General features: G+C 40.3%; 1 protein-coding gene across 1 annotated transcript in view; it reads right to left on the bottom strand.

Moving 5' to 3' along the window:
• The window catches only part of PLB1 (phospholipase B1), an 87,273-nt gene that overhangs the window by 51,092 nt on the left and 9,186 nt on the right, over nucleotides 1–26,995 (bottom strand). The window contains exons 4-21 of the mRNA XM_035320638.1: nucleotides 26,726–26,789; nucleotides 26,178–26,236; nucleotides 24,594–24,634; nucleotides 23,669–23,712; nucleotides 22,730–22,808; nucleotides 22,148–22,199; nucleotides 20,871–20,957; nucleotides 20,555–20,617; nucleotides 19,174–19,256; nucleotides 16,420–16,498; nucleotides 15,647–15,751; nucleotides 13,854–13,946; nucleotides 6,952–7,020; nucleotides 6,047–6,127; nucleotides 3,974–4,040; nucleotides 3,310–3,368; nucleotides 2,204–2,277; nucleotides 810–853 (exon numbers count right to left, since the gene is read on the bottom strand). Coding sequence (XP_035176529.1) covers nucleotides 810–853; nucleotides 2,204–2,277; nucleotides 3,310–3,368; nucleotides 3,974–4,040; nucleotides 6,047–6,127; nucleotides 6,952–7,020; nucleotides 13,854–13,946; nucleotides 15,647–15,751; nucleotides 16,420–16,498; nucleotides 19,174–19,256; nucleotides 20,555–20,617; nucleotides 20,871–20,957; nucleotides 22,148–22,199; nucleotides 22,730–22,808; nucleotides 23,669–23,712; nucleotides 24,594–24,634; nucleotides 26,178–26,236; nucleotides 26,726–26,789 — 1,243 coding nt within the window. The remainder of the gene's footprint in view (nucleotides 1–809; nucleotides 854–2,203; nucleotides 2,278–3,309; nucleotides 3,369–3,973; nucleotides 4,041–6,046; nucleotides 6,128–6,951; nucleotides 7,021–13,853; nucleotides 13,947–15,646; nucleotides 15,752–16,419; nucleotides 16,499–19,173; nucleotides 19,257–20,554; nucleotides 20,618–20,870; nucleotides 20,958–22,147; nucleotides 22,200–22,729; nucleotides 22,809–23,668; nucleotides 23,713–24,593; nucleotides 24,635–26,177; nucleotides 26,237–26,725; nucleotides 26,790–26,995) is intronic.

Genomic DNA, 26,995 nt, shown 5'->3' with positions numbered 1-26,995 from the left:
TAACAGAGCATTTAAAAGCTTTAAGAGATACCTACCAAGAACTTAACCTCTAAGCATAGTAAATGTTTAAATATTACCTTGCCTTCAGATTTCTGAATTTCAAGCATTCAGATATCATAGAATCATGGAGTGATTTGGGTTGGAAGGGACCTTAAAGACCATCTAATTCCAATCCCCTGCCATGGGTAGGGACACCTCCCACTAGACAAGGTTGCTCAGAGCCCCATCCAACCTGGCCTTGAACACTTCTATGCATCATGACCTAATACGATCACATGGGCTAGCTATGCCTTTTTGCCTGGTAATTGAGGCTGAGTATGCTCAGGCAGGAGATACATACTATTACATTAATTGGAGATGGGTAGGAATCAAATCCTTTAGCCTGATCTCCCCAGATGTGTTAACCCCAAAGACCTAGATCCCGCTGTAGATCTTAGAGTGCAAAGCAACCTTACAAACACCCCAAATCTAAAATGCCCTGACCTCTAAAACACATAAAAAGGCTATGAACTGAGATGTTTGGTTCATCTATCCCCAACACATTTTAGACAGAATTATAACCAACAGAATACAGAAACAACCAAACCCCTGGGAATTACAAAATACACGGTTAAGTCATGCACAACAAATTACAGTCTGGCTGTTACACAACTTCTACTCAGCACTGGACATTGAATACAAAGTGATCCATTCTGCCATGTTACAAATTGTGAAGTCTGTATTCACTTCTTTTTCTTTATTTTATTTATAACAGGTTCTTTAATAAACAGCTCTAGATATTTATCAGGTTTACAGTAAAAAGCACTTACTTGCTAGTGTTGTGACCGTGCTTATGTTTTCATTTCCTCCAACACTTCAAAAAAAAAAAAAAAAAAAGAAAAAGTTCCAAAATATGATGGACTTCTTAAGGTAGCGGACGGACTAAGTAAGAGAGCTCCCCCTTATGATTTTTCTACACATATACACAGCACGTTCTCTGGTGGTTGTTTGTATTAAGTCAAAGCAAGCTCTTTGTGTGCATACCAGAAGGGTGACAAATTAGAGACTGCCATAATCATAATTATATTAATATCCCTGTACACTAACTGCCCTTTCAGTCTTCGCATCTTGTGTCATATGTTAAAACACTGCTGACAGAAATAAGAATTTTAAAAAGCTATCATTTAGCTATTGTTGTCCCTATTAAAATATTTATTACTTGCATTTCTAGTTAACAAACCCTTTGTACCCATAAAAAGTTCTAAAAGTATATATTTAAGAGTGGTATGTACACTCAATACCTTTCCTACCTCCCAACTCCTCACCCCAATCTCACTCAGCTGGAAGACTACTACTAGACTGGTAAAATTCACTGTCTATGCACTCTTTTCCATTCCTTATACTATACAGAATGCCTGTATACTCTTTTTACAAAAACATCAGTAGAATATTATTAAAGATCAAAATCTTAAAAGTTGGATCCCTCTAGTACCCCTTTAATTTGGAATATAATATTTTGAGGTGTTCTAATACCTCTTCAAACCTCTATAGAGCTGCAGTTTCTCAAATGAGTAAGAAATGATGAGCAGAAAATCAGCCTGACAGGCCTGGTGTTAAGTCATATGCTTGCAAATTAGTAAGTGAATATGATTACCTTTCTTCAGAATAGCTTTTGGACCTGTCTATTAAAGTGCTGCATACGTAAGGTTCTGTACTAATTGATAAGCTGTTCTGAGTGATGTAAGCAATACTGGGAAAGGGTCAAGGAAATAGAGACTATGCATGAAATAACAGCAGGAAAAAGATCGCATTCTGCCTTTTTTAGACCATTGATTTTAACTGAGACAAACAGGTCACATGGGCTAAAATGCTGGTAGAGCAGACAAACAGTAGAAATAGCAGGGACAAACACAAAATGCCTAAGTGGTGCAATGAGTTCTAGAAGTCCCCTTTGCAATTGTTGCAACAATGAGAGGAGAAAGAGGCCATCTTGGTGAGAACCCCATTTCATCTATGTACACAGCCACACTACATCGTACTCTAGGTAGCTGCTAGTTTGAATATTGTATTTAACATGAGTAAAAACACAACCATCTGCCTCCATGTAAAATTGTAGTCAAATTTGCTCTCCACTAGTCTCCATTTGTTTCCCAGAATCAAGTATACATATCATAACTCTAAGAAAAGGGTTTCCCTCCCATTGGTGGGAATTCTTGGGACTCACCTCCAAGAAATACCTCGGTACTGAGTCAGGACATCCAGAACATCATGGGGTTTGGATGCTGCCCCATTACCTGCCTGGAAACAGAGAAGTGGAGTTCACCTTCAGAAAATAAGAAATGCTACAGTAACTAGTTCTTTGACTGATGCTAGTGAAAGTAATTAAAGAGGATCGTAATGAGTCAAGGTACATCAACTTCCCAAAATATAACAAATCTTTGTTCTCAAGAGAATTGAGGGCTGAGGGTATTACAACTCTGCTCCAGTGAATTACCCTCCTCTGTCAAATTCTTGATTAGAAGAAGTGAGACAAAGTTGGCTGAGTGTGTTCAAAATGTTCATATAATTCTAAATTTGCATAAGGAATAAATAAGATAGCAATGGTCTTGAATGAATAATTTTTGTAATGTTTGTCACATTAAAACATGGTACAGTGATTGTCTTCCTTCTCCCAGCTTCCCCAAGAAAAGGGATTACAAACATTTAATGTAGTAATTATTACAAAAATAAGAAGTATGAATTACAATCTGAGCAACGAAGCTGTCATCACAGATTGGAGAATCACCATCAGTCTAGGAGTAAACCTTTCAGGTAGTTATCTCCAGGAATGATGCTAAAAGATTCTTTAGACAAGTTACTTGTTATGCCTCATGATCTACCATAATTTTACTCAAACATTTAGTCAGTGTAGGTGGACATGGCTTTATAGACTTTGGTATTATCATACATATACATCTATACATTAGCTGAAGATTTTTTTCTTTCTATTTATGCTGCTTACTAATGGCTTTGAAGGCCAGCACCTTGAGAGCTTTGTAGAGTCAATAAGGAAAAATGCGTTACAAGTCTACTCTAGGAAGGTGTTTTTGCTGCTATACAATCTAATCTTGCAGTTCTTTCTTGTTCAGCACTCTTGTGGACTTTAAATGAGAACCATCCACACATATGACCCACGATCTGATTACCAGTCAGACAAGGTGAAGCATGGAAAAGAGTATATGAAGACTTGTTTGGCCCAATAGGGCATAATTATATGCATTCTCTCTTGGATTAAAATTCAGAAGTGCTCCTTTGTTGCTTAACGCTAGTTATCCAATGATCTTTACTTACTGTGAGTGAATCTCCCAGGGCAGCAATCACCTGAATATCTGCTGGTCTCAAATTATGAACTGATAAAAATAAAAGCAGCATTAGGGAAGGAGGAAATAATAATAAAAAAAATGTGATGGCTATCAGAACTTTTATTTAGGATGAGCATAAAGCGTTACAAGGACAGTATTTTAATACACACAATGACGCTGACATCCAAACAAGTGATTTTTGGTACCTTAGTTAGAAATTAGCTACATTGACAAGGGAGGCAGTAAGGTCTTATATCTGTGCTGACTCATGTTCCCTCCAACCGGTGGGAACCACTGAAAGGCAGGCACACTCCAGTACCAGCACAAGCCTATGATTCTATCATCATAGCTTCTGAGAGAAGACAAAACACACCTGGGACAGGATTCTGTGTGGCTCTATGCACTGACAACTTCCTGGCTTTTCCATTGTCACTTCTTTGCTTGCACATGGAAGTTGCAGTTGCATAAGCTTTCACTATCCCTGAGGGAAAACTTGCATCTTGCTATACAACCATCCACGTTGTTACAAAGGATTTTTAAATCACAGTCAATAGAATGCACCGCTACAAATAAAAGTGTACCTTTTCTAACTAAAAACAGGTCCTGCTCCATCAGATGAAGCGGCTCTACAATAAAATTGCATAAAACCATACCTGAAACTGGAACTGTATCAGAAGGTCTCTGGTTGTAACAAGGAATATTTGTTCCATAACTCCTCTCCTGGGAAAAGATAGTGCAAGACTTTACATCAGACTCATCATGCTCTGGTCATGTTGAACCATTTATGTCTAAGAGCATTACATTAATGGACTTCCTCCACATACTTTGTGCACATCCACCCAGATCAGCCTTTCCTTGGGCCATGCCAAAAACCACCCTCTGATGGCAGACAAGCTCAGACTGCTCACAAATTGCACGGCCACGTGCAGCACTGCTCTTGCGTACCATTATGGCCACTTATTTCAGACTCTGCGCCATGCTATGTTTAGCTAAGCAACTGTTTGTGCATCCATATTCTGATCTAGGCAAGCTCGCACTCTTTTGAGAAAGTCTTCTTGAACATCACTGGAACATCCCAACACTAAACTGTACCTTCGCCAGCAGGCCACAAGCCTGCCTTCTTGAGGCACAGCCCTACAACACAATGGCCAGGCCATTGGACAGCGCTGTAGGCCTACAGTGAATGCTATGGCTGGGCAGTACCAGGCTTGCAGAACACATCCAGAAGGGTTGTGTTACTTCAGCTCTCCTAATACATTTGGGTTGTAGCCCGCTGACAGAAACACACCCCAGGGTTACTGTTAGTGAAGGATGACCATTAGTACACCAGCATGAACAGTGGCACGTGACCCAAGGACACACATTTGCCCCAGGTCTCTCTAGAGCTCTCAAGGAAGCTAACTTGGCTATGGAAATGGCATGTGTTTGTCTTGCCCTACTGTTCACTTTTATCTCCCCCCCCTCTCCCCTTTTTCTTCTCATCTCCTACACCATAACTATTTCTAAAATCAGATCAGCAGGTATTGTTTGTCCCTTGCAGAGGTCTGCATGCCATTAGTAACTAGCAAAACAGGTGGAGTTGCATTAAAGTGAGAGGAGGAATATGCATTACTATTCCAATGACATATAGTCCATTTTAAGTACAGGTGTAGTCTAGACACTGTATTTTGGAGCACAAAGATGAGCATTATGCCTTCCCTCTGTAGCTGTTTAGGAGTACAAAGTTCTGCTCAGAATCAGAGGACTATAACTAAAAAATCATGTCTGTTTATTTCTGCACAGCTAATCTGCAACTATCAAAAAAAAACCACCACTTGTTTCTTTAGTTTTGCTATGGCGTAGATTAGACAAAATTGAACCCAAACAGTAGCGTCACACCAATCTGATCTAGCTTCTTCCACAGTAAAACTAAAGGGCACCATTTCCACTATCTTCTTGGGCCCCTCACTACAAGAAGGACATGGAGGTGCTTGAGCGAGTCCAGAGAAGGGCTACGAAGCTGGTGAGGGGCCTGGAGAACAAGTCCTACGAGGAGCGGCTGAGGGAGCTGGGCTTGTTCAGCCTGGAGAAGAGGAGGCTCAGGGGTGACCTTATCGCTCTCTACAGGTACCTCAAGGGAGGCTGTAGCGAGGTGGGGGTTGGTCTGTTCTCCCACGTGCCTGGTGACAGGACGAGGGGGAATGGGCTTAAGTTGCACCAGGGGAGTTTTAGGTTGGATCTTAGGAAGAACTTCTTTACCGAAAGGGTTGTTAGACACTGGAACGGGCTGCCCAGGGAAGTGGTGGAGTCCCCATCCCTGGAGGTCTTTAAAAGACGTTTAGATGTAGAGCTTAGGGATATGGTTTAGTGGGGACTGTTAGTGTTAGGTCAGAGGTTGGACTTGATGATCTTGAGGTCTCTTCCAACCTAGAAATTCTGTGATTCTGTGATTCTTATCCCAGGGAACTTAATATTGTTATCCAAACATTTAAAATACATTTTTAACAGTGAATACAAGATTTACTATAGGTTGGCTGAAGACCTCTATGCTGATTTACATTCTACAAAATCCATCAAGGATAAAATATGCTATTAAGTGTCTGACTATTTAGTCAAGCATGGAAATAGAGCTTTTTATTCAGTTTTCCCAAGTAACGTTGTTTAATTAGGCTCCAACACAATTCCACCCACCTGCCCCACTCCCTGGAATACATTTAGTCCATTTGCTGTAAACAGTTTTACTGTACCTGAGATCTTTCTTTGATGTTTGATGTCTCTGGGGTAGGTGAGTAATTACTATTTCTATACGTGAACAAATATGGATTTTCCTGCAGAAGTAAGAGCATTATTTTTTTATTATTATTTTAAAACCAACAGTAGCGAAAACAGTCAGCTGACATTACATTCTTCTGGATATGTTTTCCAAGAGAAGAAAATCTATACAATATTTATTTCTGAATGAAATTGCACTGGTGAAGTAAGCCAGGTTAGACCTGAAAATTAAGCCCTGGAACGCCCTAGGCAGAGCACTGCCTCCTGCCTCAAACCTAACATCAGACAAAATAGATAATTCAATATCTTTGATGCTTTAATTGCTGTTCAGTGAGGCTTTTTGATGCTAGTAATGTTTTATCACTATTACATTATTGAAGTTGGTGCTTAAATGCAAAAACATTCAAGAACCTGCTCTTTTAAACCTCAGAGATGCTCCGACCTTGAAGACGCTACTGGGATATTGACAGTTTCATGTACTAAAATAGTTAAATCTGACAGAAGACAGAGTCAAGTCACAGAAAAGTCAAAGGATGAAAAATGTATGGATTCAATTTTGTTGTTGACACAGTTTTTAATATTGATAATGCTTTACTTGTTACTCACAATTTATTATTTTGTTATTCAAAAGTCAGCTAGCCTGCATTATCTGACACAGTAGTGTGATTTAACTAAACTTTACCTAAAGCTCTTGCTTTCAGAGTTTCATCATAATAAATGAAAGATTCAATGAGTTTTAGGAATGTTAAATTTTTGCAGTGCAGTACCCTAGGGAAGTTCATGTTTCTAAGAAATTCAGAAGATGACAACAATATTTGAAAGCTTGGAAATTCTGTAAAGAGTAAATAAAAATCTCATAGTAATAAGGAAATCCTTTTACCTGAGATGGACATTGGATCTGAAGCATTTTTGTGAAATCGTAAGGCTTCTTCTGCCCAACTGGCTCCATCTGGAAAGGGACAGAACACAGGACTTGTACTCATGCTGTTCAGGGATGGGAGAGCAGCAGTAACTCAAAGGTTTTAGTGCCTCAAGTTTTCCAACACATTAATGCATATTAAAAACTTGCTTTGCTTATGATTAATCTACATGCGACATACCGTATGCATACCTACAAAATCTAGGATCGGAAAACAAGGCCTCTCCCATGAACAGACTGTCATTCCATCATAATTAAAGCAACCATCCACACATTAACTCTGCTCTTGGGAATGCTGGCCAGCAGGCATTGATCTCATACCACAGCATTTGATTGCTTGCATTCAGGTTGCTATTTATCAGCTCAACCACAGTAACTGTGGACATGCTCTGGGAAAAGTATAGCTCCAACCACCTTCATGATTCATTCTCTCCTCTTACAATATGCAGTTTTTACCTTGCTGTGATTAACAAGTCAGTTCCCAGCTGGCCTGGCTATGAGAAAGCAAAGTGCAGGTTATCACAGATCCACTATTAAGTAACAACTTTTTGCAGCATCCTGTCCATCCACACAAGCCTCAACTACCATATATTTTTTTTTGTCTGCTGCTAGGCTGTGAAAGCCCATGCTCACTAACATTTGAGAAAAGCACGCTTGGGAAAGCTTTATTCAGCTTTCTACAGTTTACTATATATTAAGCTATAGAGGGAAGACATGGACTTTTGTGTGGGAAGAAAAGCAACTGATTGAAACCTTGAAGTAAAAATGGTATTATTGAAACTTCTGAGGAAATTCAGCTCTAACTCAGATTACACACTGAGGGCTTGTTGAAGTCCACACTGCTTTAGCTCAGGAGAAAGTACAAAATCCCTAATATAAATGGAAAACTAAAAATAATCTATTTGGTGATACATTTGTGTTTAATTAACTCTTTCCTTCTGTCTTGTGAACACTACCTTCATGTGCTCCTTACGCTGCAAACTCATCTGGCAACAGTCAGAAACATGGAATGAATTAAAGATCATGCACCACTCCTGTAATGGCTATAACCCATTCAGCTAAAGCCTTGATAATTTATCCCACTTTCCAACACTTATTTTTTCCAACACTTTCTTTTATCTACATTTACACACATATGACACAACAGCAAAAGGTGCATTCCAACTCTGCACAGAGGCTTGATAATATTTACATTTGCTGGCTCTTGTTTACCTTCCAACAAGATGGAGAGATTAAAAAAAATCCATAATTCATAACTCAGTACTGACAGCACAATGTGGTAAATACCATGAAGAATCACTTCACCTGTTCATGCACCTTGCTGGGAGCTAATTAAATTGCAGTCACACCCAAAGGAGTTGGTCACTGTTTTAAATTCCTCAGTGAATCTCTGCTCAGCTTGCACTACCAGCAGCAGCTGCCAGAAGCAACAGACTACATAAGAAACCAGACTGAAGGCATTGAAAAATGCAGCAGTAACAGGCTTGACGTCACTGATATATTCTGGGCAGGAATGTAGTATTCTATTTTGGTTGCTCCATCAATGAAGATAACGTTGAAAAAAAAAATAAATCAGAAAAATAGGGAAGAGGCTTACAAAGTCAGATTCGTTCAAAGAAGCACTTGAAGGAAGAGGGTTTGTATTTGTTTTTGAAAGAAGAATAAAAGGAATATCCCTGAAGTATGCAAAATAATGAAGCCTGGAGAGAAAATGCACTGGGGGCTGATGCTTTCCCATCCTCATACAACAAAAAATAAAATAGCTGTTTAACTGTATTCTTAAAAGGAAATATTCTACCAGCATGGAATCACCCCACAGAACATGGAACAAAAGTGGTATTTCATGGCTAGGAATGAATTGCAAATAAGCATTAGACATATGTATGTCGTTGGGTGATGGAAGTGAATTTCTCCAGAAGGCAATTTGTTCCAGATTGCTCAGGGACAACAGACAATTCCTCTTCAGGAGAGCTGCAAGGTCCTGAGGTCCTCATCATAGGAAGTCAGACATTGAGTATGTGTTGTGCTCAGCAAAAACCTACCCTGAATCCTAGCACATCTGTCATAAAGACAGGTTAGGGTCTGGTCTGCTCTGGAACTGCAGCAGTTTCTGACTGAGCGTAAACCACCAAGCGCAGAATGGAGACATGTACAGCCTCATGCAGATACTGTTTCCTTTCAGGTTCTTGCCTGGTTTCAGTTTGTTTCTCTCTGGGTTGCAGGGTGCTTTCTGGTGGCCTTGTCTGTTACACAAAAGAATGCCAGACACGAGTGCAAGAGCTTCTTGTCTGAGTTCTTTACGCACATGAAAGGAGCTTTGCCCTCTTACATTTCCCCAGATGAAGTTGTAGGCATTTGCCAAAATTAATCAGACCCTTTGTGGTAAACATCAAAGCTGTCAAGTAAACAAACAGCCTCTCTCAGCCCTTCCTAACTACCCAATGTCATTTAGCTGACTGTTCTCTGATGTGCTTAGCATTTGAATTGCATTGCTCCTAGATAACTAGGAGGGTTTCAGGAAAATACCCAGCTATGCTTAAGACAAGTCCTTAGCACATACTAACTCAGCTGCTTCTCAGCTAGACTGAAGTCCAGTGCTACTGCCAATTGCCACTAGATTTTCAAGGTTTTGTCCTTTGGCCAAGTAGCAGTTAATCATTCCAATGAAGAGGCAGGTACAAAGCCTCAAAACAACATAAGGACATATGTCAATATAAGGAGAGCCCAGCAGAAGCAGGAGGAGAGAAACACTCTGAAAGCAGTTTTTAGGCACCTCTTCATTCTGCTGCTTGCTGCACAATAAATCATAATCTTGATTTCCTAGCAGTTCCCAACAGGGTTTTTTTGGTTTTGTTTTTAAACGTTACATGGTCAGCATAAACTATTAGCTCTACTGAGAAGTACAGTTAGAATGAACCCTGTTGGATAAGGACACTTGCCAGTGTGCTTTTTACACTGAAAGAGTCTTGCATGCCATCTGCTTTTCTAAAATGGCAGAATACCATCACAGCCAGCTAAGGAAACCTACCCAGGAAAGTACCTTTATGATAATTGCCAGCTGTGCTAAGAAAATTCCACTAAAGGGAGGTAGCTGGAAAGCAAAAGGGAAAAGGAATTGTTAAGAGAAGACCTCTGTTCCTTCATACCAACAGCAACATGTGGCTTTGGCACATCTTGTTCTTCCTCCAGATTGTCCCCTCTCTACAGGGGCCACTTCACACTGAGGAAAAAACACTGAAATAAAATAGAGCCGGTAGTTGAAAATAAGGAAATGTGCACACACACACAAAAAAAAAAAAAAAGAAAAAAGGCACAGGGAAACAAGGCTCTTCTGATGGCAGAAGCTTCAAAGGGAGACCATATCTGAAGGGACAGAAGGAATTTGTTGCCACCTAAGTCTAAGAATTTGAGAGGACAGAAAAGAGAAACCAGTGCTGGATTAACTGAGTACATTTGCAATAATTCCCAAACTTCAGGAGAGAAATCCTGTCCCTCTCCCCTTCTTCAGTGCCTAGGTTTTGAGGAAGCAACATAGCTGCTTCAGAATGTGGATGATGTTATCGTAACTCCTTGCAAAGAATATTCAAGATGTCTAGTACTGACCTTTTGCATAAATTGAAATCAGAAAAGTTGGACAGCAAGTGGCCATAGAAAGAAAAGATTTATGGGATATTTAGGAAAAAAAAAAAAAAAAAGTGAAAACCATTAGAAGCCCTTGAAACCTAGTAATTGCATGGTCTGGAAAGAGAGATGGATATTACTCAGACCTGGAGGTCAGTTTCCAACAGATAAGCTCTGGAAAATATAATAGATCACACTGATCTACTTAGATGAAACTCAAATTCTGACAAACTTGGTTCAGCTGGCTGCAAACAATTCCTGCTGGAGAGGCACAAAATGGGAGCATCTGGCAGCACTCTGGACTCTCTCATCAGAAGTATTCATTTTCTGCACTCGTTGAAAAAAATACAGCATTTCATTTCAAAAAATTGCTGATGAAAATACTGTACTAAACAGATGTAAAAGGCCATTCATGACTCACGTGGTTTGGTTTTGTCTAGGTTTGATATTTATAATGGTTAATATTTGTGGAAGACATGCCACCTCTTTCTAGAGTCTTAGAGATTGTGTTTAAGTGATGGTAGTAACTGTGACCTCTGTAAACATCACCACTGATGGCAATACTGAGACAAGTAACTCACCCAGTTTCTTATAGAACTGACAGAAATAGAATGTTTCAAATTCAGACTACAGGAATCTGACTTTGTGTCTACTTTGTTCAGTTAGTGAAGCTAGTTACTTCATGAGACCAAAGCAAAACAACGGTAAAGAAGCCAACATGAATCTTATCATTGCATCTACTTTCCAATAGAAGAACTGAGATGGAAACTTTGACATCGCTATGAGGAGCGTCACAGATAACAGCAAAAAAGATAACTGGATGCAGCATGTTTGTTCAAGGTTAAAGCTTCAACAGCTGATCAACTTTTAACTGTGTCCTACTAACTATCTAAAGTGGCAGACATACATAGAAAGATATCTTTTATTAGAGAGACTGTAAAATTTTTCTAGCTTTGTCATCTGGTTGAATAATGGGCCTTTTCTTGTAAATCCTACTTCCTTAAATGATTAGTTTAATATCTTTGATCAATGATTACATTTAATATTTTTATCAGTGACATAGACAATGGGATTGAGTGCACTCTCAGCAAGTTTGCAGATGACACCAATCTGAGTGGAGCAGTCAATACACCAGAAGGAAGGGATACTATCCAAAGGGACCTGGACAAGCTAGATAAGTGGGCGCATGTGAACCTAATGAGGTTCAACCAGTCCCAGTGCAAGATGCTGCACCTGGGTCAGGGCAATCCCAGACATGAACACAGACTGGGGGGAGGACTTATTGAGAGCAGCCCTGCAGAGAATGACTTGGGAGTTCTGGTGGACTAAAAGCTCGACACGAGCCAGCAGTGTGCGCTTGCAGCCCAGAAGGCCAACTGCGTCCTGTGCTGCACCAACAGAGGAGTGGCCACCAGGTGGAGGGAAGTGATTGTCCTCCTCTGCTCTGCCCTCGTGAGGTCCCACCTGGAGTGCTGCATCCAGGTCTGGGGCCCCCAGCACAAGAAGGATGTGGGACTATTACAGCAGGTCCAGAGGAGGGCCACAAAGTTGTTCAGGGGGCTGGAGCACCTTTCCTATGAAGAAATACTGAGAGAGCTTGGGATGTTCAGCTTGGAGAAGAGAAGGCTCTGGGGTGACCTCATTGTGACCTTTCAATATTTAGAGGGGTCTTATAAAAAGATGGAGAGCAACATTTTGCTCAGGCAGATAATGACAGGACACGGGGAATGGTTTTAAACTAAAAGAGGGGAGATTTAGATTAGAGGTTAGGAGAAAGTTCTTCATTCAGAGGGTGATTAGACACTGGAACAGGTTGTCCAGGGAAGCTGTGGAAGCGCCATCCTTGGAGATGTTCAAAACCAGGTTGGATGGGGCTTTGGACAACCTGATCTAGTGGATAGCATCCCTGCCCATAGCAGAGCGGTTGGAACTAGGTGATCTTAAAGATCCTTTCCAACCCAAGACATTCTATGGTCAACACTATGATAGCATTACTACTGCGAGAATTAGCATAAAAGAAGAACACACCAATCCGTATACATCTGGTTTTAAGCATGGTTATTTAAAAGGCAGTTGCAGTATAGAACTATTTCAGTCATGCTTCAGACAGCTGCAGAAATAGTTGGTGCTCTCAGATGAAAAGCTTAACACCCCATGGACTGCAAAACAAGGAAAAAGGAAGTCTTACCTTAAATTTAATTTAATTGGCCATTGCAAATTCATTTTAATTAAAATAAGATTGTGTATTTTATAACCATGTGATATAAGAATTTAATAAAAGAGAAAATTTTGAGAGTTTCTAAGCCAGAAGGAACAGTATTATTAACAACTTATTCAAAACCACTGGTATCAGGGCATATCCAAACATAATATGCACTAAGCAATAGAATTCTGCTTTGCTCTGCTGAGTACAAAACCATGTGCCTGCCTTTTTTTTTTTTTAATCTCATTCATATTGGAAAACAACTCCCTTTCCTTCATTTGTCTCCATCATCAATTTTGAAATGCAAACTGCTCCAGCTGTATGTGCATACACTCAGTTACACATACAAATGTGTAAAAAAACTGTGTTGACAGATCAAGCTTCCAGAAAAAAAAAAAAAAAAACAGCCTGTTGCAGAACTGGATATTGTGTTCAAGCTTGATTGGGTCAGAGAAGCTATATTTCTTTCAGACACCCCCTCTCCTCCATTAGAAGGCACCATTGATGCCTTCCTTAGCTGAGTAGGACATCCAGCTCTTGAATCGCTACAGGAGCTCATTAACGCTGTCTATTGCCTTTTTACTATGAGCAACAGCAGCAGCAGATGACAGTTAATAAGGAAACCGACAATGTAAAGAGTGGGATGGATACAAAACAGATGAGACAGAAGGGTATAATCATTATAATCTCAGGTTATGACAAGCCTTGGTTGTCACTGTGCCACTCTGCCACAGAGGTGAGGCTAGCAAAAGGGTCTGCCACAGCTCTCTCTTATTCCCTGGGACTTCCTGAAGGGCTACTTTGAAAGCCTTTCTAAAAAGCAATTCATAGGAAGTAGCAGCCACGGAACAGAACAATTTGTCCTGGAAATGTAGGGCATTTAGCATTGCTAGAGAGCAGACTCTCTGCACAGCTGAGGATAGCAGTCATGGGATGTTTCTTTCCTACTTTCCTTCCCCTCCCCACTAGTCAAAGCCTGGCTAGTGTCGAGTTGCTACCAAGCCTCTGTACTAGGTCCAGTGTCTGTGATGCTGCTCACCATGTTGTTCCAGAGACCCACAGACAAGAAAGTATAATCTTCTTCCAGTTTTTCCACTTCTGTCTTTGACGTGGTGATGAAGTCATCCCTGTCCTGAAAGAGAGTATTAAGACCATGAAAAAATGCTTTGCGTGAAGAAATGAGACATTCAGCCACAGAAGCTCTCTTTTCATAAAATAAATTTTTGCATCTACAAGAATCACAATCTCTGGTATTCCCATTAAGCCATTTGTTGTGGATCTCAGTTCCTGGTGGTGTGTCAAGACAGAACAGATGCTGTTCTTGTAAGCGGTTGCTGTATCTATCGCCATAAGGCAGAAATGAAGGGACAGCAGTATCCAAGAGCAGACTCGGCACAGCTGAGGATAGCAGTCATGGGATGTTTCTTTCCTACTTTCTTCCTCCCCCTCCTGCCCTGCTACTCAAAGCCTAGATAGTGCAGAGTTGCTACGAAGAGTCTGTACCAAGTGCCGTAAGCCACAGTGTCAGCAGAAGACCACCACTGGAGCAACAACAAAACACAATCACAATAGTGACATACAGGACATCAGGGAAACTTGCAGATGTGATCATATGAACAATTTGGAATAAACAACGCTTTCTCTAGCTAACACTTACAGGGGTTAAAAAAGGGGAAGCATGAAGAGTTTGTCTTAAGAGCTCATGTTTGTTTTTACATGAAAGGGACTGAAGAGTTTGGAAACTCCAGATGGTAGCCTGGTGGTCAGGTGGCTTGCTATTACAGATCAGGGGAAACAAAGAAGGTAACTATGACATAAGATGGCACTGAAGGCAATAACAGAGCTATTTACTAAGAGAGAAAGTCCTGTCATGAAAGGTAAGTCTGCCATTTGTACATGGACCAATCATCAACAAAACAAGTCTGCCATAAAATGACCCAACAGCAAAGGAAGATTTTGCAACATAGCAGACCCCAGACTTTCCAGAAGACAAAATTTCCTTCTTACAGTCCACTCTGTTCTGATACTGAGCTGAGGGGAGCAACAGCATTAAAACACATTCAAGGAGTTGTTACAATGCCTAGGACTGGACCATGATTCACCACCAACATAATATACAAATAGCCACCAAGTGTTTTATGTTGGATTTTGATACCTTGCTGAATTAGCCATTATCTAGGAAGTCCTATCTTCCTCTCTCCTTTGCCAGGTCTCAGACAACCTTAACCTTTGAGCTCTCGTTTAAAACTACCTGTGGTGAAGGATGTCTGACATTCCAGGCAACCCTATCAATATGTATTTGCCATTGGCTGTACTAGAAACAAATTGTGTACAAAATTCATTTCCAGGATCCCAGATTGCATTAATCTCAGTGTACCTGCAGGGAGATAATTCTACTGTCCAATACAGTTTATGAATCTTTTATCCTTTTCCCCTATCCATTTTTAAATATTTCTTGTTACCTTCCTTTGGTTTCATTTCCAAACACACATAAGCATAATCAGGGGTGAATGAACAATGATGACTGCAAGGATAGAGAAAAACTAGCAGCATTGTCAGTTTCTGGACACTTGTGATCTATTCTACAGATGTTCCATGATTTGATTTCTCCAGGAACATAGCATTCAAAAAACACAGGATCTCAGGATGCTGCTGCTTGAACTGAGCTCCAATGTCAGTACCTCAGCATCTGATGCCAAGGTGCATCCTGTATACCTGACTATGCTTGTCTTCTGGCATTATACAGCCTCGATAGGAAAAAGCCAGCTGAATATTGCACTCAGTCTCACCAGACACAATCCAGAAAGAATGGAGCATCTTGCATCTACTCACCAGTCTGAGCAACAGATTTGTTTCTTGGAAAGAAGGCTGAAGAACAACAGTGAAGTCATCTTTTTGATCATACCTCGCAGACTCTAGCAGTTTTCCCCAAGCATCCTGAATAGACAACCATATAATCAGATGAGTATTATTATGCAGACAGTGTAATATATGTGCAATTCATTGGAGCTTAAAGCGAACTTAGATTATCTCCATCCCTAATAAACCACAAGAATCAAATTCTGTAATCCAGAACAAAGACAGTAATTTAATGAAATCTTCTTATGCAATACTTAGAAACTCCTTGTGGCTACAAGAAAGCTACCTTGAATTACTATCATTTTCTTTGAAAGAGTAGCATGCTTAGCGAGGAAATGAAATATCATGGTTATTTGCCTCCCCGCCATTTTTAAAGGAATTCCAGCACGACTATCATTGTCTTACAGAAAGTTTCCCTCTAAGTCATGTGGCATCAACAGCCAAGTTACAGGACAAGATAAATCATTCCTCTAACGGGTTATAACAAATCCTAGGTTGCCAGGAACTATAGTGTTGTTGGAAACTGGAAAAGACACTAAGGTGACTCAGGTTATACAGAGAACTCATCTCCATTGTTCTTGGTGCCCCCAAGAAATGCAGTCAGAATTGTTGCAGACATGGTAAAAGGACAGTTTTTCAACTTCCTCACTGTTGTTTCTTCCTTAACTTCTCATTTTAGCTTAATCTAGAAAATGAAGAGAAATATCTAGCAACACAAGCACCAAGCATCACAGAATATATCATACCTGATAGGACCACCTCAGTATGTTATCATCTAGCGTGGAGTGTTCGTGAACACAATTGCACTGATTCCCAACAGGATTGCTGCAGAGAATGAAAAACGAGGACATTATAAATTTAAGATAAATAGATAAACAAGACAACACAGACTCTGAAGCCACTGACAAGCATGTATTGAAGATTAAATTATTGCATACACTGACAAAGCTATATAGAGTTGTATTTTTTTTTAACGTATATAATCAGTGGTATATATTTCCATGTCCAGAGCTTTGTACTACTGCTTTGCCCAAAAGCCTGTTCAGTTGAAAAATATGCCAGACTTGGATTAGTACAGGGTCTTACAAGCTAGCAGCATGTTCAAGCTTAAAATAGGTGCTGCACTGGTTTTCAAATACTTCCCTGTCTATAATCACACAGGAAAATTGAACACACTCAAAATACTTTCCAGAAGAATTTTTGCCTTAGTGTTTATCAACAAGACCTCCATCTAGAAACATGGATGGAAGCTCAGTGCTTCAAAAGCTTATTTATGCTAAAGGGTGGCTAGACATTATAAAGCAGCTGGCCACTCTCAGCAAAAGTTCTGACCTACTCAGTATGCAGATCTCACCCTGTATTTCTGCAGTTGACAGAGTAACTCAGACCCTCTCCCAAGGCAGCTGACAGGAACAACATAAGATACTTTTGAGATCAGCCTGGTTCCAACAAAGGTATATTCAGCTGAAAATGTCTGGATAAATGAGAATTTGAGAAACCTTTTGTGGGGCTTGCAGGTGTAAGCAGTAAGCACCTGTCAAGATCAGGCACTCTCTCCTTTTCACAAAACTAGCTAAACCTGTAAAAGAGCAGTATTTCTGTTAAAATGCTTTTATTAGTGCTGGTGAGTGGAAAAAAAAATGAACTCAGGATGAGCATCTTACTAAAGCCTAACAGGCAGGAACACAGAGAGTCATCTAAGAACCTCATACAATACATGAAGAGAGTTTTATGCATAAAGTGGGCTTCATCCACTAATTCTTGTGTAAACAACACTTGTAGTTAGTGAGAAACTAATAAAGGAAGTAACTTTAAATCCCACTTATGTTCCAAATTTCAGTGCCTGAAGTTAGATACTAACATGGGATTGGAAATGTCAGCCACTATTCTCTTCTTAGACGTTTAAGTTTCCTCTTTTGCTATAGGCTCATATTTTTCTTTGAAAGCACAGTCCAAAGATGAGGAATTGCTAACTAAATGCTGAGACTTTTATCTGGGAGAGGATCTGGGCCTGAGGCTGAGATGAGCCCAAGAGTTTTATACTTAAGCACAAAGCATACAAACTGATAGAACTGTTCAACCAGATAAACACAGCTTCAAGAGCCCATTGATAAGAAAGCTTGCTAGAATTTCTCCATGCAATCATTTTTGTCAAGGAAAGCTTATTCTCTGCTTATGCTTGTTATATGCATGTAGTAATGCAGCAGCCAGACCTCTTCCTTGACTGATAGAACATCTCCCAAGCCATATATTTGCAAAACTTGTAAAGCACTTCAGAATTACTATATTAGTATATACAGTGTATTATGCCACAAGCACAGGAAAAAAAATTACTGTGGAGTAAAATGGAGCGTAATCTAATCAGCTGTAAACTACTCTATCATAACTGCCCATGTGCACACTCCTACTCCCTACTAAACTGGGACTTAAGCTACTCGCACTTTTTTTACAAGGTGCTGAGAGAAGGAGATGGATGAAAACATCTATGCAAGCAGTTACCACAGAAGAACCGGAAAGCTGGAAGTTCCATGCTACCATACCCTAAGCCCAAGCAGTAGCTCCCATATTGCCAAACAATATGTTTTAATATCCATTATTCCTTTTGTGAATATTGTGAATGTTGATACCTAGAAACCTAAGCATTTAAAGAGCCTTCAGAATTTTCAACTCGAGTTTCAAGGAGTGGGTGGACTGTACAGTCTTGCAACCATAATGACTTTATTGGGTCTGGCTGGGATGGAGTTAACGTTCTTAACACTAGCCAATATGGCGTTGTGTTTTGGGTTTGTGGCTAAAACACTGTTGATAACACACCAACGCCTTGGCCATTGTTGAACAGTGCTTGCAGTGTTGAAGCTTTCTCTTCTTCCCTGCTGTCCCACCTAGTGGGCAGGCTGGGGTTGGACAAGAGAGGGGACACAGCCAGGACAAGTGACAAGCTGGCCAAAGGGATATTCCAGTTGATATAGCATCATGCTCAGAAATAAAACCTGAGGTAGAAGAGAAGAGGGGCAATTTGTCTTCCAAGGTCACTGTTGATTGGAGACTGGCTGGACATTGGTCCACTCATGGGAAGTGGTGAGTTATTACCTCTGAGTCATTTATCTCCCCCTACCCCCCTTTCATCTATTAAACTGTCTTATCTCAACCCACATTTTCTTGGTTTCGTTATTCCTATTCTCTCCCCTGTCCTGTTGGGATGTGGTAAAGGGAAATGAGAGAGGGGCTGTGTGGGTGCTTGGCTACTGCTTAGGGTCAACCCACCACCACCACAGTACATGTTATTGAAATGTGCTACCCAAGCTGCTGAGTTAAAGCACCTACTCCTCCCAGTAAATCTATGCCTGCAAAAACAAAGGGGAGATCTAAAAACCTTTGACACACTTTGGTGTTAAGAGCACAAAGCCATTCAGAATACTCTACCTGATAGGTATAAAACTAATATATATACAAAGCTATGTGTCTGAACAGTATTGAAAATTTAAAGGAATCTCCATTACCTTGCATTATTGGGATCTTGGCACACAAGAAAAGAAGTTGTGAGCTCAGTGGAATCTACCAGATTTACAAAGGCTTTGGGAACCTGCAGTTATAAAGTAAAAAAGAGTCATATTAATACTAGCAATTGGAGATTAGCAAATAGCAGTAAAAGTGAATTACAATGTCTATAACGTCACCTGTGTTACCTCTGGGCTGGGATTCTACCCTCATAAAATCAATGATCACAGTCTTTGCCAATTCCTTCCTGAACCCTACTCCTGTGCCTGCCATCTAGAATAATGTTAATCATCATTTGTGAAATACTTGTGACCATGACGTCTTGACCGAGACCCAAAAATTCATTTTACATAAACTACATGGCTGCCAGCCAACTAAATTGAACTCACAGAAGCTAGGAAATACCATTTTTGTGGCAATGTACCAATGCAAAGCCTGGAGATAAAACATTCTGTGTAATAGCACAAGCACTCGTGCATCCTGCCTCACCTCTCCCCCAAGGAGAAAGCAGCTGTCCATTTACATAATGATATTTCACTTTTTTTCACTTTGGGAATCTGAAGCAAATGCATGGGTGAAACTCTACCCATACATAATATTCGTCAGAGTTAGCCTGAGAGGAATGAGTGGTTGTGGCCTAATGTAATGAAACTGGAGCAGGTTTAGAATACCCTTCAGGCCTTCAATCCAGCAACACAAAATTCTTGGAACATGCTGTTGAAGTATTTCAGATAAACAGTTAATATTCTGCTTTAGTAGTGATACATCCTCATCTAGCTCATTAGTAGACTAAGACTCAGTGCAGAGCATTTCTTAGAAACCTTCCTAAAGAAGTAGATCTGTCCTAGCTCACTCAGCTAGAAAACCTTTAGAAACACTGAGGTCTTAAAATTGACACATAATGAGAGAAAAAATACATTATATATATCTTTATATAGGTCTTTAATGGGTGTTTTCCCCGGTACACACAAGTCACCACCATCTATTTAGCAGCCTGTATACTGCCTAGGTAGCTCCATGCATCCAGTAATTAGCTTTATTTTCATGAACACCACAGTTAAAAAGGAACAAATTTCAGACCTAGACTGACATACTTCGTTATTAATGCAAATCACTTTAAAAACAGACTGAGTAATACATCAGCCTGTGTAACAAAGGATGGACAGGTAACTGCTTAGCTTTCTGCTTGTATGCATCAGATTTGTAAAGCTTAAATAAAACACTTATTGCCAATAAATACAGCCAGAAGACTGAAGTCAATGAGATGTATATTCTAAGTCACTTGAACACTGGTATAAGCTGCAGCATAGTAAGGGAGACTGGAGAGAAAAAAAAAATAAATCAAAGGATTCAGATTATTAAAAAATGATGAATAAATCTTACTTCTTTATATAAGAAGTCCAAGACCTCTTGAAGTTTTTCCAGGTTTTCCAACATGCATTTCTCCTGTGAGATGAAAAACACCATCAAAACCAGTAGGAGAACTATTCTACTATGTCATCTCAGACTTAAGATTCTAATTCATGTACACATTTATAAATACAAAACACATCGTGCATCAGAAGCTTACATTACTGACTAGTGTCTTTCCAACCTCCTGGAACCAGCTACTGCTTTGGTTCACTATGGCAAAGGGTAGAGCTTGGAAGAGTGACTTTATCACCTGCCTTGACTGCTAACCACCCCAAGAAAAGATTACCGGTTGTGTGAAAGCACAGGAAGAGCACGGGTTTTCAGCACTAAAGAAAACTGTGATCAATTTCCAGTCATTTTGGAAATCCATCATCTGAAAGAAAAAATAAAAATAAAAAATTGAAAGGTACACAATGGTAAGAGCCCTATTTGTCATTTTCCTTTCTCATGTAAGATTTGCTATAGCTTTAAATCAGCAAGCCCAATGAGTAGCCCACTGCCCATAACCCTGGCTACTCCAGTGCCTTCCATCCTACTCAACAGCTTGTCCTAGAGAAAGCAGCAAATGGATGGAAGCCAATGCTGCCATTAACGCTGAATTCATTCCTCTAAAAATCTCAGGATAAAGCCAGAGAAATCACTGTGGCCATTGGAGGGTTCATTGGAAACGAGCATGCACATCTCAACACAAAGCTTGATGCTGTTTCTTTCTATTACTGATGCAGCTTGATGACAGAGTTACCATTCCTGAACTGCAGAGATCGGGTCACACTAGAGGGATGTAGAGTGGAGCAAAAATCTAAGAGCTACAGCCCTGTCCATCTGTGCTAAGTTCATTAGGCAACACTCGCCAGTCACAAAGAAAATTGCTTAGAAGCCTGCAGTTCCACAAAAAACTTATGCTAAATCCATTCATGTGCAGTCTGGTGTGCTGCCTTTACAAGGAGCAGGCAACAGCAGAATCACTTTGGCAGTTACATTTGCCAGTTATGTCAAAGCTTTTTTACAAAATAACGTGCCTGGGGGTTAAGAACAGAAGAAAAAACAAGTATGTCAAACTCCAGGATGGGATTTTCAAAGCACTCAGCCATGTGATAATTCAGCTCTCACCAGCATCAACCACTGACATCACCCAAAGCATATCTGGAGCTTTACTGGCATTTTAAAAAACATGATCCTGAGAGACCAGGAGGCAGTAGCAAATTTCAAGAATTATAATTTTGGGTTGGCTTCTCAGAAACACTGGCACAGTTATGGAATCTTGCTAGCAGAGGTCTTGCATCCTTAACCAATGCAAAACAAAAATTCTGGCTTCCATACCAACCTCTTCAGCCAATCTGACAAAGATAAACCAGGTGGGATACTTCGAGGAATAAAACTTCATATCTTAAAAGGTACAGGATTGATACTATTTACATCAGAGAGACTAAAGTCTATTAACCTCAAGAAACAGCATTTTCTATTTTGAAGAGACCTTTAAGTGGTGTTTAAGGTATTTCATCACACTTCCCCCTTTTCCAGCTTGGAGACCAAGCTCTGAACTGTTCTGTGCTTTAAGCAAACCTGATTCTCTTTCATGAGCTTCACTACTTCTACTGCTTGATCCAGGAGGTCTCTGAAAAACACAAAGAAAGAATCTGTCAAGACATCATTAAGGGTAAAGCTTTAGCTGATTTGTCATAAAGTCAAATAACATTTGAAACTTCAGATTTTCAACTTTTCTCTCCTAAATATGTAAAGATTAGACACTTGTCTGAGCTAGACAGAGAGCTTGGGGTGATTAGCTCATGTTCAGACATCTCACTTTCAGGTGTGCACTTAGAGAGATGAAGACAGTAAACACAGATTGGTAGGCACACTCTAATTCTATGTGAGCTCAGACATTGTTTTGCAGCTATAAAGAAGGAGTCCTGATGTTAAGTCAAATCTTCCAGAGCTGAAAGCGCATGGGGGCTTCATTCCTTCTGTTTCTGAGAGGTGACAACTGACCCTCCATAGCAGGGTCTGTCCCTGGGGAGCCTTGTGCAGCCTCAGCTGGTACTGAGCACATTCTGTGTCCCATGAAGTGCTCCATTATCAGACACATCCATCCTCCACCTTTCTAGGTATGAGTGAACTGCCCAGCCAGAAACCCCTTGCACTTACGTGGCTTGACCATCTGATCCCGTTGTGCCAGGCAGAGGAGACTGGTGCAGGACCGAGGGATTAAAACTGCTAATGAGAGCTGAAGGACATACATGGGTTAGGCTATTTCTGGATACATGGGACTACTACTCTGCAATTTCACTATAAACATAGCTGAACATGTAAGACCTGGTGATCTCCTGGCAGGCATGAGGGGCACCTGAGATGATCTGCAGCTGTTCCCCAGTGGTGATAGCTCCTAAAAACTGGAGGTTTGATGTCTGAGTTTTCCTCCACACTCAGGTCAGAAACATCCACCCCCACCTCTCATGTCAGCCACAAGAAGTGTTGGCAGATTTAAATACAAGTGGCTGTAGAAATGAAGCTACTGAGAAGGGCCATGCAGAGACAGCTCCTGAAGCACTAAGGAGCTGCCAGTTTTTAATCCACTTTCCCAGCTAGTGAAATGGATGTGTCATTAAGACACTGGAAGGTTTGGAGGGGAGGACCCTGGAGCTATCCACCACTCAACTCAGCATTTCAGTGGACCTGAAGGTTTTACCTGCAACTCCTGTCAAGCAAGTCAAGGCTACCTTCACGACCAGCTCATGGTTAAATGCATGTATGTGGTGCATCAAGGGCAGTCCTAGTGTAAATTCTGAGCACGTGGCAGCAGAAGGAGCAAACCCACACAAGCTCACACTTGGACAGTGTGGGCAGCAAGCACGGTGAAGACATGCCAGCAGGGACTGGGGCTACCCAGATGGCCTGTTCAAAGCCAGCACAGGTAGACCAGCCTGCACTGCACTCATGCACCCATGTGTGCCTTCCCTCAGGCTCCCCCTACACCCCTGTGGCATGCTTGTGCTGAACCCCTGCTGCAGCCCAACAAAGCCCTTGATCTTCGGCCAGCTTGACATTTAGTTAATTTGTTTGAGTTTGTGTGATAGCAAGACACACCTGCTAAAGTTTCCACGCTCACGTCAAGGAGGCTCTTTCCTGTGCTATAGAAAGGGAAGAAAAAACAGGAAGCTGTTATTCCATTTCTCAAAGAACACTTACATTTCAGCAGAGCCCCAGTCTCTTACTACATAAGCTACAGCTCAGATTGCATATTCACAGCAGTTGCTGAAATTAAGAATGAAACTTTCTCTCCCTAGAACCATCGTGTCATCAGATACTGCTGAGGAAGAACACAGTCTTGGATCTCATTCTTTTGCCTCTCCACACTCTGCCTGTTGCAATTTTTGTGCTTATGCATATACACAAGCAATGCTAGGACCTCTTTGTGTGCATACATAAGTGGACACAGCTGTTCATGCAACCATTTAAAATTATTAGTCTTCTAAAGTTTGCCTTTGCAGGGCCAAATCCTCATCTGGAATGCCTCAAAAGAGCTACACAGATTTGCATCTACAAGGTTTAACTATATGATTCTTCCCACTGACTTAGATCTACTAAAAGGGCAATAAAGAAGAAAGTGGTGTAGAACTTGCCCACAAACACTGGGAATCAATCAAGCAGAGGACAGGGTATTGGCACTCCTAGGTTAATTCTTTGCTTTGATAAATCTCTGCTTTCTGGTCTCTAACTAGTGGATGATATTTACTACACAGGATTCATCATGGAGTAACAAGTCTTAATGAAGGTTATTGCAACCTTAAGGTAGTTGCATACCTTGGATTAAAATAAATAAATAATTCCAAGTACAAAGGATTTCTGTTAACTAAGGATGGGGAAGGATCCAGTGGCACAAATCTTTTATATTTAAATGGGCTTTCTCCCTTCTAGATAACAATAAGAAGTGCTTGTACCTAATTCCCACCTTGTGATATTTTATAAACTAGGATCATGACAGAAGTCGATGCTAGCAATTCATGGTTACCTTTGGAGTAAGCCTTCTTGATGAACGCTGGGTCCTGGTGTCTGTGAAAAAGCAGGCAATAAGAATACCACTAAGCATAGGGTAAATTAGCTCTACACACACTGTTCCCCTGCTGTACACCTCTTTTCTAAGTAGCAGTTTTCTACATATTCTTCTTCATTATGTTGCAGTTTACAACAGATTTAAATTATTTTCCAGAGCTGTCATTTGCAGCACTTCCTTATTACAGTGTGTTCTCATAGTCTGGTATTTTTTTTCTTGGGTACTGCTTTCATTAATGAATTTATTACATATGGCTTAAAATAAAATTTGACTAGCTGAACTCAAATTCAGTCAAATGAAATGCTGTTATAAACCATATTGCATTTCTCTATTTCTTTTCAACAAGGGACATGACCTGAAGTCATTTAGATAATTTACATGGATGGAACTCTGCCAACACAGTGTCTGTTGAAAAAAACAACACCTTAACAAACAGAGGAACTCCACTGATTTCAAATAGTCTAGGAGGAGACAGTGGCATACGTTTGCTCTAAGAAAGGAGATACTAATTAGAAGATCATTTATACATTTTTCTATGGCACCACCCACAGGCAATAAAGACATCAGCACAAAAAAGACCTGGCCTGAAGGACCACGCCTCCAGTCTGAGGGTGAAGAAACTTTAGATTTAAGACAAAACTTTTTCTTCCAAAGAGGGAAGTATTTGCAGGGAGTCCAGGACTGCTGATTTTTATTTTTTTGAAAGCCTTTAAACCAAGGAAATGTATAATATCTCAAGCAATACCATTTCAAATTTGAAGGTTGTTTTGTGACAAAGTAGAATGTCCCCCATTTCTTGGGATTTATAGCCCCCAAAATGGCTCCCAGTTTTTGCCCACTATATACATTTCTATACTTCCTCAAAGCTTGAGAATTGTGGTTAAACACTTTTAATTGGGCCTCAAATCTATTTCAGATATTTACATCCAACTATGAAGTAAAAATTATCCAAATCTAACTGTATCAGAACAGGTAGATCTTCACCCAGTGATTTATACATCAGAAGTATATCTTTATGATTCATCTAGAGCTTCTGACTTTTAGACAGGAATCCAGTCTCTGCAGGATGGAAACATTTAAATGGGATGTAAAATCTACTACATTTGTTGATGATTTGTCCTAATGGTGATCAACAATACTGTAGATTTTTTCCAGTTTGAGTTTTCCCAAATGCTTCTTCTAGTTATTCGATCTGTTCCGCTCATTGTTAGGAAAATCCAAGCATGCTAATCAAATACCGTGGCTCTCTGCAAGAGCACTGTGATCAAATTTCCTCCTGCATGAAGTCATGAAGTCAGATGGCTATTTTTGTACTCACAGTACACTGGAACACTGAACAGCAGGTATTTCCAGTCCTTTTTTTAAAAAAAAAAAAAAATAATAATAAAAAAAAAAAATGCCAGAAACCTTTGATGCTCAGGGAAAGTTCCATGCCCTAACCGGGACCCCAAATTACAGCATCAGCTCAGTTCATCATCACCTCATCACAGAGTCAGAATGGAGGAAATGGGTCACGTTCAGCACACACAGTGATGTACTTACTCTTTGCACATTTCCTATTGCAGTGACTGCAGTAATGTCAGCTGGCCTCAGAGCATGAACTGCAGAAAAGTCGAAGACCAGGTTAGAAAAGAACAGTAACTTTGAAAGAAATTTACATTCACCAGCATATTTTAATATGGCAAAACTTATTAAAACAGTGCAATAAGAAGTCTATGCTGATCTTTTTGACTGGCAGTTTTAAGTCAGCCAGACAGAGGAACTTTACTCAGGTGCTCAGTAAATACTTCAGATGCACTGAAATGTTCAGCCATCAAGCAAGAAGAAACCACAAAACACAGTGCTGAATGATTTAAGTAATACCAGCATCCTCAATTAACATCTGAAGAAACTTAAGTATTGTTATGAGCACACACACACACAAAGAAAAAAAAACCAAAAAACTAAGGATTTCACAGAGCTCACCCCTACTTCAGTCACATCCCCCACACATAAAGCCCTTCAAAACAGCTGAATTCCTTCTCCCCACAACCACTCTAAAATAATTGGTGGGAGGGAAAGCCTCTACAAGGATAATATTAGACACAAACCTGAAGATGAAGGAGTCTCAGGTGGCATCACATGCTCACATGAAAGCTGGAAGCTTCTTAGAGCCTTTGACATAAAGAAATAAATATGGTTGATTACTTATGTCCAAATAGGAAATTGATAAAAGGAGGGGACATAGAGGCTCCATTCTCACACAATACCAAGCCCTTACTGATATAACAGTGATTTGAAAGAACAGTTACACCACTGCTAGAAATACATGGAAATATAGACTTGGACTTGTCAAATCCACTCTTCCAAAACTCTACACT

This window comes from Oxyura jamaicensis, chromosome 3, assembly GCF_011077185.1.
Source record: "Oxyura jamaicensis isolate SHBP4307 breed ruddy duck chromosome 3, BPBGC_Ojam_1.0, whole genome shotgun sequence".
Classification (NCBI taxonomy): domain Eukaryota; kingdom Metazoa; phylum Chordata; class Aves; order Anseriformes; family Anatidae; genus Oxyura; species Oxyura jamaicensis.
Note: the sequence above shows the minus strand (reverse complement) of the source record. Positions and strands in the feature narration are given on the sequence as shown.